The sequence below is a fragment of the Chaetura pelagica genome, unplaced genomic scaffold (genome assembly GCF_000747805.2).
Source record: "Chaetura pelagica isolate M959 unplaced genomic scaffold, ChaPel_1.0 scaffold718, whole genome shotgun sequence".
NCBI classification, from domain to species: Eukaryota; Metazoa; Chordata; class Aves; order Apodiformes; family Apodidae; genus Chaetura; species Chaetura pelagica.
The window spans coordinates 112,103-123,713 of NW_009954180.1; the positions used below are offsets into that span (position 1 = coordinate 112,103).

An 11,611-nucleotide genomic window follows, 5' to 3' on the forward strand; every position below is an offset into this window, starting at 1 on the left:
AGGCACCAGCCCTGGAAGGTTTCAAGGAATAAGTAGATGTGGCAGCTCAGGACGTGCTCTGGTGGGCATGGGGGGGTTATTTCTGGGGTGCTCTGGTGGGTTTGGGGGCTTTTGTTGTTGTTGTTTGGGTGGGTTGTGTTGTCTCCCTGCCCCCACCTCAGGGTGGACGGTTGGTGATCTCAGGGGTCTTCTCCAACCCTGATGGTTCTGTGATTCTGGCACCTAAAGACAACCTGCAGTGAGGGAGACCTGACCAAGGGAGACCTTGACCAAGGGAGACCCTGACCAAGGGTGACTCTGAACCAGGGAGCTCCTGACAAAGGGAGACCTTGACCAAGGGAGATCCTGAACCAAAGGAGATCCTGACCAAGGGAGACCTTGACCAAGGGAGATCCTGAACCAAGGAAGGTCACGATCAAGGGAGACCTGACCAAGGGAGATACTGACTAAGGGAGACCCTAAACCAAGGGTGACTCTGAATCAGGGAGACCCCGACCAAGGGAGACCCTGACTAAGGGAGACCCCGACCAAGGGAGACCCTGAACCAGGGAGACCCCAACCAAGGGAGACCCTGAACCAGGGAGGTCATGACCAAGGGAGACCCTGAACCAAGGGTGACTCTGAACCAGGGGTTCTTCAAGGCTGCCAGAGCCCAGGGTCTTACCTCATCATCCCCCTTATAGGGGGTGGAGCCCTTGCCCCCCGCGATGCTGATCCCCAGCCCCCCCGTCTGCCGCACGATTGTCAGCGTCAGCTGGAAGCAGAATGGACACAGGTTATGGGCCCGTGCAGACCAGGAGAACCACCAGAAGGTCTTGAAGAGCAAGGGGTGACCACTCAAAGGCAAAGAGCAGAGCACAGGCTCACCCCTGTGCCAGCTGTGGGATCCACGCTCAAGGGCTCCAAGGTCACAACACGTGGAAAGAAACCAACCCCCTTTCCCAGCTGAGGCCTGGGCCTTTGTCTCCAGCCCAGGAGTCAAGTCTGCCTGGAATGGACAGGCTGGGAGGAGATGCCCAGCACTCAGCAAGCTGAGCTGCAGTGGATGGGGCTGGATAAAGACATGGGGCAGTGGTCACAGCCCAGCCCCACCACTTGGCTCCCTTGGGGTGCAGTTCCAGGCAGTCACTGGCAGACTCAGGGTCACCCCAACCCCAAGCTCAGCACCTCTCCCAGAACACCCCGGACTGGTCCTTGGCTTTGCTCTACTGATGGAAATCAATGTGTGGCTCCACAAAAGCCACTTGCTTTGTCCAGCTGGCTCCTTCCTCTCCTCCCCTCTGCACGGGCAGGCCCAGGATTGTAACTGTGCAGGCCAGAAGCACCTTCTCCTTCCTGTCTCCCACCTCTAAGTACCAAATTCTGCCCATTTCCAACAGCAACACTTTTGGTCAAACTTGCACTGGAATGGTCTCTGTTCAGGGCAGCAGCAGGAGCTGTTCATGTTGGTGAGCAGGTGGCAGGACACAGAGGCAGGAATGGGATAGCCAGGGCTCTCCCCGGGATCTGTCAGGGCCAAGGAGCTGGGGAGGTTAAGTGACAGAAATGCACAGAGAACCAGATCTGCTGCCCTCCAGGTGTCACCTCCCTGGAAACCAAGTCCAGCTCAGAGAGCGGCTGCTGCAGAGGGTCTTACCAGGGCTCCTGGCCCAGGTCAGGGTGTGTGGGGCAGCCAGGGAAGCAGGAGCCCTGCCTTCCTGCCCCCTCTGCCCTTCCTGCCCCCCTCTGCCCCTCCTGCAGCCACAGGGGCAACAGCCCCTGGGGCCTCATCTTCTGATGTTGGAAACCGACCCACGAGCCCCCCCCGAAAGGCAGAGCTCAGAGCTGAGGTCCCTGCCACCCCCTGGAGCCCCTCAGCAGCAGAGCTGAAAACTGCTGGGGCCTCCCCCAGGAGATCCCTGCTCCTAGAGTGAAACCCAAGTATGGAGAGACAAGGGTTGTTCTGGTGAGGCAGGAGAAGGGTGGTTGTCACCAGACAGGGCTGCGTGTCCCTGGATCAATGCCAGGGGGAGATCCCACCAAGGGCTCTGCCATGAGGAGGTGCAATGGGATCTAACTACAAACACCCCTTTTCCCCCTCCCCATCTCACTGGGCTTCAGCAACCCTCTCCAGATTTACATCTATACCCAGCACAAAACCTCCTAAAGACAATGGCAACAACCTCGGTCTCCCGAAGAGGAGCAGAGATCCCAGGCACAGGATCCAGGGATTCCCAAGGGAGGCAGCTGAGAGGTTTGCTGAGAGGTTTGCTCCCTGCCTGGATCCACAGGGCAGATCTGCTATTCCTGACCAGGAGTGAGGAACACACAGGGTCACTGGTGACAGAAAGTTACTCCCAGCTGCACAGTGAGCTGGGCTGTGCAAACCAACTGGAAGATGAAAAACAAACCCCATGGATTTCAGAAACCCACAGAAACCAGACTGGAAATATGGGGAAATCTGCCAGAAAAGTCCACTGGGCTGAGGGTTAAGAACTTTATGTCTATCACACAGGCTGGACAAGATAAACACCAGGGAGGAACCAGACCTAACCACTCGTAGAGACACTGCTAAAACAGCAGCAAAGGGGCTTGTTGCACATCAATATTGTTTAGGCTGGAGAGTCCAAACTTCCAAAGCAAACTGGTTCTCCCACAAACTCAGTGTGCTAAGAAATTGGGGAATGTTTGTTTGAAGTCTGTGAAAAGAATAATTTACAGGAAAATGAACCTGAGAAAGCAGGAACTGGATCCAACAACCTGGACCAGCCTTTCAGCTTTACCTCCAGTATTTCCCTGTCAGCCCAGGGGCTGCTCCTTGCACTAACCAGTTGGTTATTTCTCCCTGAAAGTTAATCTGTCCCAAGGCTGCTCCAGAGCTGCCTTGACTTCCATCATGTCTGGACTGGAAACCCAGCAAAGAGCAGCTGAGCAGCAGGGACAGCACAGCCTGCACCCCCTGCTGCCTCTGACTGCCCTGGGAGTCCTCTCCTCTTGCATTTCCCCCCTGGAGCAGGGATGCAGCCACCACCCACACCAGCTCATCCCTGATCACCCCCCTAGGAACTGATTCTGGCTCAAGGCTGGAGCAGCTCTGGAGCCAGGCTGGGAGGGTTGGGGTGTTCAGCCTGGAGAAGAGAAGGCTCCAGGGAGACCTGAGAGCAGCTTCCAGGGCCTGAAGGGGCTCCAGGAAAGCTGGGGAGGGGCTTGGGACAAGGGCAGGGAGGGATGGGAGCAGGGGGAAGGGTTTCCAGCTGGCAGAGGGAGCTGAAGCTGAGATGGGAGGGAGAAATTCTGGGCTGTGAGGGTGGGGAGCCCCTGGCCCAGGTTGCCCAGGGAAGCTGTGGCTGCCCCATCCCTGGGGGTGTTGAAGGGCAGGTTGGATGGGGCTTGGAGCAGCCTGGGCTGCTGGGAGGTGTCCCTGCCCATGCAGGGGGGCACTGGGTGGGCTTTGAGGTCCTGTCCACCCAAACCACTCTGTGATTCTATGAATCCCTGCAATTACTGCACATGAGGCTGGATTGTCAACAATGACCCAGCAAACTCCAAGAGGAGACAAATCCCCCTGGTCTGTACTTGGGCACAGGCACGAGGACAGACACACATCACATCAAGGTGAGGAATCACTCCAGCAGCAGCTGAGGGATCCATTTAACAGGTTTTTCAAAGCTTAAGGACTTTTCAAAGTTTAAAGGACTGAATAACTTGTGTTCAAGAGCCCTAACAAGCGACTGAGATCTCTGATAAACCTCTAGAGTATCTGTACAGTTCTGGGCTCCTGGTGCCTTGTGCTGTTAGGCAGAGATTACACAGGAAGGTGCCTGGAACCACCAGCTCCTTATCCCAGCACCAATTCCAGAGAAGCAGCTGGAGAACAGGGAAGCCTCTTACCAGGCACACAAAGAGAACTGGACTTATGAAAATGAGGTCTCCCAAGCACAGCTCTGCCTCATTCCAAGACTCCAAACTTGGCTGATAAAGGAACAGCCAAGTTTTAGTGAGACTTCTGTACAAGATGGAACCCACTGTCACAACATGTTCTCACTGCCACGTGGTGCTGGGTTTGGAGTTAACTTACAGAAGGGAAGGAGCAGAGGCCCTGCTGAGACCCGAGTTGGGCCTGATCTTGTTCCACATCACAGGCACTAAAAATGCTCCTCATTCCCCAGGAGAGGAGGGAAAGAGCCTTCAAACAGAGGAGGGGCAGGGACAGGCATCCTTCTACCTTTTTGTTCCATTAATAACTTCATAGGAAACCATCAAACCACGTTTGTAACAGCAGAGGAGTCAGGGAGACCCAGTGGAATCTCAGCAACAGGCTTAAAAATGCTGATAGAAAGGGACCCTGTGGGTGAACCTGCCCTGGCAGGGGGATGGGACAGGTCTCCTGAGGTCCCTCTCAAGCCCACACATTCCATGGAGTTCATTTATTGCCACTAAACAGTGTGGAACTGAAACGTATTAATCAATCAATAAATGTATCATTTAGTCCAAAGGTGGGAAGGGCCCAGAAATCCTGAAGGGCAGGTTGCAGGGACCAGGCTCTGTGCTGGGGTCTGTGCTTCCCAAGCCCTGCAGGAAGCCCCTCACAGCCACCACCATCAGAGGCACCTTCACACACTCACATCACACCCAGCTCTGCGTGTCCTCTTGCCAGGAACACTCTGACAAGCAGGAGGGGCCGGAGGCACCGACCCCCCAGGAAAGATGAGAAGGGCTAAATCTGTCCAGCTTTGTGACTCGTGAGGACAAGGGGAGAGGCCAAAAATATCAGTGAGCACACGGAGGGCGGGGGAGTCACTGCAGGAAGGTTGGGAACTGAGTGAAGAAGGAGCAGGGAGGGAGGCAGATGCAGGAGAGCAGCCTGCTGGGACCCAGCCGCGCATCTTCTGCTTCCTGCTCCCTCCAGAGGGGTTTTTAGCCACCAAGGGGATGGGGAAGTGCAAGGCAGAGATGGGAGGGTGCAGAGCAGGAGTCAAGCACTTCACTCCCTTCTTACTAACCAGGGAGAGCAGCAAAGAGAAGTCTGGGAGCCCCAGTGAGCAAGGGCAGCAGGAGCAGGTGAGCCAGGTCCAGGTCCAGGCCACCTCCAACACTGCACAGCCTGGGATATTCCTGCAGATCCTGGGGCACTCAACAGCTCCTCTGTCAGTGAGGATGGAGAAAGGCTGCCTCTTTAACAATATTCAAGATGATTACTCTGGTACCATAAATAAAAAACCAGGTTCATACAGACACGATTCATCTTGATTTGAAAATGCATCACAGAAGGGTCTGGGTTGGAAGGGACCTCAAAGGTCAGATGGTTCCACCCCCCCAGATGACATAAATATATATATATAGACATGAACATAGAGCTCTCATAGAGACATGAATCTCTTTGCAGTGAGGGTGACAGAGCCCTGGGCCAGGCTGCCCAGGGAGGCTGTGGAGTCTCCTTCTCTGGAGACTTCCAAGCCCCACCTGGACACGTTCCTGTGGGACCTGCTCCTGGTGTTTTTGCTGCAACAGGGGGGTTGGACTTGATGACCTTCAGAGGTCCCTTCCAACCCCTGTGGTTCTATGGTTCTGTGAACACCTGTAGGATCTGTCTCAGCTCAGGGCTGCCCAGGGCAGACAGCACAGTGGGACAGTTTGTCCAAGGGATAAAAGCAGATAAATGGAAGGTTCTTGCATTAAAACTGGAATCATTCATTTTGAACCACAGAGGCAGAGACACCTCCAAGTTCACCAACAGTCTGGAGGACCAAACTCACTGAGGATCTTGATGTTCAGTGCAGAAGCAGAAGCTGGGCAGCTAGAGAGAAAGCCCATCCATGAACAGAAACCACCACAAACCCCAGGGAATTCAGTGAATTAAATCTGAATAAACTGCCCTGGTACCCAGAGCCAACACACTGAGCTCAAGTGGAACAGGTGAGGGACAAGGCAGTGGGAAACAGGGCATGGAAATCTGTCCTACCAGGGAAAATGAGAAGATCTTGGTTTCTTTAATCCAACAAAATGAAGGCTCAAAGGAGCTGTGACTGAGTGGCCATGAAAATATCCCAAGGACAAACAGACAAGAGGCCAGACAGCAGGGAAGAGACTTTCCAAGATAAAACACAATGAAAACAACAAATTGGAACTAATTGATCTTTAAAGTCTCTCCCTACCCAAACCATTCTATGACTCTATGAATTAACAATTGCCAGTTCAGCTTCAGAGTTCTAGAATCATTCAAGAAATCCAAATCTGGGCAATTGTTTGGTTTCTGCCAGTAGGAGGAACCTGAGTGTGTGTCCACACACCCCAGTCCCAGCACTGCTCCAGGAGTTCTCTGCTGACACAGCCAGAAAACACCCCTGAGCTGCAAACAGGGACCAGTTTTCAAAGCCATGAAAATGCTTCAGCCTCATCAGTCCCTACAGGGCTATTTTAATGTCTAAGCTTTTTGTATGATCTTCCTCCTAAGCAGCAAGACCCAGGAATGTTCCACATGTCCTGTTTTCCTATTTCAAAAGCAAAAAAACCAGGTTCATAGAGGATTCTGTTTAAACATTGTTCTCCCTGGTTACAAACTCCTTCCAGCTGAGGAAGCAGTACAGGGGGTTGTGCCCCTCCTGGGGCAGAAGAAGGAAGCCCTGCAGGTTGTCCTGCCTGTGTCTGAGGAACCACCCCAGTTTGTCACTGGGTCTCTGAGGAAGCTCCAGACCAGGTAGAATTTGCAGCTGACACAGGGTGATGTGTGATGATGAACAAGCAGCAGCCACAGGTAATCTCTGCCACCTGGGGGTGAATCCCACCCCAGCTGTGCTGCAACAGCCCAGGATGCACAGGGAGGGGGGATCCCAGTCCCTCCCTGGGGAGGGTCACAGCACCAGAGAGAAGAGGAAGGGCCCTTCAGCCCCAGGAAAAGGTCATAACAAGATTCCTGGGCAAGAAATTAAAAGCCAGACAGATTCAAAGAGAAACCAGGGCATATTTTTCCTTGCTCAGTGGGAACCTGAGTCATGTAAAAAAATGGAATGAGAGAAAGCAGAGTGTTGTGTCTCCCTAACTCTGAGGACCCTGCTCTGTCAGCAGTGACATTCCAGGCAGACCAGCTGAGCAAAAAGAGGTGGCAGGACCTTCCCTGCACTACACAAGTGAGCTCTGTCAATCTCAGAGTATAACAATTAAAGGTCACATTGCAGGGAAGTCAAACTTGCTAGTTAAGAATTCTCAGTGTGACAATGTCCTGATGAGCACCAGGTGTCAGCCAGGGAACATAATAAAAGAGCAGCAGAATCATGGAATGATCATGGAGGAGTTCAAAGCCCACCCAGTGCCCCCCTGCATGGGCAGGGACACCTCCCAGCAGCCCAGGCTGCTCCAAGCCCCATCCAACCTGCCCTTCAACACCCCCAGGGATGGGGCAGCCACAGCTTCCCTGGGCAACCTGGGCCAGGGGCTCCCCACCCTCACAGCCCAGAATTTCTCCCTCCCATCTCAGCTTCAGCTCCCTCTGCCAGCTGGAAACCCTTCCCCCTGCTCCCATCCCTCCCTGCCCTTGTCCCAAGCCCCTCCCCAGCTTTCCTGGAGCCCCTTCAGGCACTGGAAGCTGCTCTCAGGTCTCCCTGGAGCCTTCTCTAACTGGGCCAACCTTTCCAAAGCTGAACCCTCACACTGGCTGCTCAGGACCAAGCTGTGCAGGGGGGCTGCCCCTGGCAGGCAGTACATGTGGTGCTGAGCACCAGGCCTCCATCCCAACACCAACTGGGATATTTCTGAGCAATTTCCATAAGACACAACTCCTCTGAGGAGAAGACTTGACTCATTTCTGACTCCAGAACAACGGGATTCAACATCTGAGCAGAAGGAGCCGACAGGCTCATTTCTACCTTCCAGCAAGTAAGTCAGAGCACTCTGAACATCTCAGGCCAGCTGAGCTGTTCCCTCGAGAGGTCCATGAGCAGCAGGTCCCTTCTGGCCAGCCCTGTGCTGCTGGGACAAAGCACAGGGGAAGGCAAAGTCCTGGAAGGCTCCTCAGTCAGCAACAGGTTTGCTAGAGCAGAGCCTGTCGTGACCTCATTTTCAGGTGCTGTGCAGAAGATGGGTTGAGCCTGGGCAGATCTTAAAGCTCATCTAGACCCAACCCCCCTGCACGGGCAGGGACACCTCCCAGCAGCCCAGGCTGCTCCAAGCCCCATCCAACCTGCCCCTCAACACTGCCAGGGATGGGGTATCAACAACCTCCCTGGGCAACCTGGGCCAGGGTCCCAGCAGAAACAGCCATTTCTGCAGAGCAGATGGAGACTGAGACAAACCACTGGGCAGTCAGCACTGGAGTTCAGGGATCCACTGTCAGGTACCAGCTGCTTTCCTCATGTTATTCCTTTCCCTGTAGAGGAGTCCCACTGGCACCAAGAACTAAAGGATCTCCACCTGCAAACCCAGCATCAGGCTCCCCACTGTCTGGTGCTGGGGGGCTGACAGACGCCAGGCAGGGGCCTCCAGCTCTCCTTGGGCAGGTTAGTCTTTGGCTTAGGATGATGGTTTTGGCTCAAAGAACATCTTTAGTAGCTCCTTCTCTCCAAGAGCTGCATAAAAATCACACAAGGAACGTGATGGCAGCTTTACAAACTGAAACTGTGCTCTCCAGGGGCACCAGCCTCTCCACTCTGTAATGGAGTGTCCAGTCTGGAGCAAAGGAGGCTGAGGGGAGACCTGCTGGCTCTGCAGCTGCTGAGAGGAGGTTGGAGCCAGGGGGGTCGGGCTCTGCTCCCCAGGAACAAGCCCTGGGCCAAGAGGGAACGGCCTCAAGTTGTGCCAGGGGAGGTTGAGGTTGGATCTGGGGAACAATTCCTGCCTGGCAAGGGTTGTCAGGGCCTGGCCCAGGCTGCCCAGGGCAGGGGGGGAGTCCCCATCCCTGGGGGGGTTTCCAAGCCCTGGGGATGGTGCTGAGGGACATGGTTTAAGCACTGGACTCAGTATAGTTAGGCTATGGTTGAACTTGGTGATCTTAAGAGGTTCTCCAACCATAACCATCCTGTGACTCTGGTTCTGTTCAGCTGTAATAGGCTCTTCTAAAGAACGTGAAATCACCACGGGAAACAACCAGCAGATGCTTTTTCAGGGCTCAGTCACTCCCCAGGCCAACCCTCTGCTCCAAGCCAAGTAGCCTCTAAGGCCCTGCACGTTTCTCCTGCTGTCCCTCCACCTCTCCTGAGAAGCACGTGCTTGTCACAGCTGGGATGGGTGGCAGGGCACCCCCTCAGCACCTGCAGGGTGTCCCAGCTCCCTCAGACCCACAGTTTGTCCTCACTGATGTTTCTGAAGGCTGAACCTTCCATGGGAGCTGCAGCCCTGCTCAGGAGGCCCCTGGCTCCACTGCCCGAGTGGCAGGGGAGCAGTGCAAAACCAACACAAGAAATACTCATCTATGTCTTCCAGTGCTCTAAAGCCAAGAGGGACAGATCTTCAGGACACATGGACACTGGACCCCGGGTGAGCCAGCTCATGATTTGCCTGAAGTGGGAAGGACTTGTCATCTTCCTCCCAGAAAGTTTTACTCCAAAACCAAGGCAGAAAAACCTCCAGTTCACAGCTGGGGAGGTGGCAGAGAGCCCCCAGTACCCACTGGTTTGTGCCCCTTGCCAGGGCCCTCTGCTTCCAGCAGCTCCTTGGAAACACTGCCTGCAGAAGGTCTCCTGACCCCGAGCAGCAACAAGCCTGCCAACATCTTGGAATAACAAATTCAGGAAGCTGATGGTGCCAGAGGATGAGCTCAGGAAGCAGCACACACAGCACCACGCCTGATCCAGGGGCTCCATGGGCCCTCCAGCACCACCTGCCCCTGCCTGGCCTCCAAAGTGCTGAGGGGAGCAAAGACCTCCCAAGGACCTGAGGGGATTCTGCTGCCTGAGGTACATGGATCCTTATTCCCAGCTCACCTTTCCCATGCCATGCAGGCTCCTGAGTTGGATCCTCCTCCCTGTCCCAAAGACCCTCAGCAGGCTCCTGAGGTTCGTGCTCCTCAGGGTCACCCACCCCAACTGTGCATTGATCTTCCACCTTCTCCTTCCCCAGTGCACAGCAAATAGGAACTGAGTTTTCCACCTCAGTCCCCTCTGTTTTGTCGTTGTGGGGTTTTTTTTAACATCTGTTCCATCTCACTCCGGATCTGCAGCAGCCATTCTCACCTCAGGGATGGAGAAGTCGGGAAAGGAGTTGAAAGCAGGGGAGGAAACAATCATGGTGTTTGTGATCGGGCAGGTCCAGAAGCCACTTGACCCAGAGAGACCAGAGTTTCCCCTACAACAACGGGTGAGCCTGGGAAGCAAATCAAGCAGACTGAATGATTCTTTGGTAGAGAGAGAACAGTAGGAGTGGTACAGACCTCTTCCTCCTCAATGCGAGCAGGTTCAATCAGCAGATTATTGGCTTGATCAAACGACACCCCCTGTTAGGACAGGAACCAGCAAAGAGGCATGCGGATTAGTGGAGCATCAACCAAACCCACCACCACGACCACCACCACCCAACACACACACCACGCTCAGCACTCCAGGGCACCAGAGCAGACCCCTCTCTCAGCACTCAGGGGGGTCCCAGCGACAGGCTCCCCCCGAGCCAGAGCCCCTGGGAAGCTCCAGCTCTCAGCCTGGATCCCGGCTGCCCTGGCGCTCCGAGGCTGTGGCCACCAAGCTCACCAGCTGAGCACTAGTTAGCTGGTTTTACCCTCTCTTGTCCCAGGCCATTGGGTGAAGGAGGAAGGATTAAACATCACAGGAGGAAAGCACAAAGAGCCACCCCAGCTGTGGAACGGAGCGTCCTGCCAGACACCCTGGGATCCTGCCCCAAATGCAGGAAACCTTAGAATTTCTCCTGAAAAACAACTGTCTCTGAAAAAAAAACCCAAGCCCCTCTGGCTTAAGGCCTGAACCACCTGCACACCCTGTCCTGCCTCCTTCAATGCAGCACCTCTGCCTTGAGACTCCCCTGCACTGGGACCCTGCTCCCCACATTCCCACCTCAGGAAGGTGACCTGGGAGACCAGCTGATCCACCTGCCTGCATGGAGAGACACCCAGCCCACCAGGAGGAAAGCTGTCATCTCCAGGCTTGCCCAGCACCAAAGAGACCCCTCTGCCAGGCACCACCAAAGCCATGGTGGGTTCAGCACCTCTGCAGACCCCACAGCTTTGCCAGGGGGTCAGGGCAAGCTCAGCTTTCAGTCCTTGACTAAAACAAGCTGTTTTGGGTGAGATAACTTCCCAGTGGTAGGTGTTGGATGGAAGGGACTCAAAATGGCCTCACACATTCTTCCCAGCTGCAGCAACTCCTTTTCATTCTGAAGAGCTTCCCAAACAGGAAGGGAACCAGGTGCCTTGTCCCTCAGGAGCAAGGGAGGAGCTGTGTCAGCCTGGACACAGCAACCACAGAGAGGCTCCAAAGCCAACCTGAGCGCAGGAACCTGCCCTGAGCAGTAGGGTGGGAATGGTCCCCACAGTCTGGAGTGTCTTAACAGAAGGAACAGATTTTACTCCAGCATTTTCCACCAGTTCAGACACCCGTGTCTCCCCACGGGATCTGCTGGTGTTGGGACTGTGAAGGAGGTTCAGCCACCTCCTAATCCCTGCCTCCCAAATACCCCTCCCAAAAACCCCACC

At 54.7% G+C, this 11,611-nt stretch overlaps 1 protein-coding gene across 1 annotated transcript in view; it reads right to left on the reverse strand.

Moving 5' to 3' along the window:
• LOC104393380 (protein scribble homolog) overlaps positions 1-11,611 on the reverse strand; it is a 92,214-nt gene that overhangs the window by 57,054 nt on the left and 23,549 nt on the right. Inside the window, 2 exon segments of the mRNA XM_010002861.1 lie at positions 665-754; positions 10,340-10,402. Of these exon segments, the coding sequence (XP_010001163.1) occupies positions 665-754; positions 10,340-10,402 (153 nt within the window).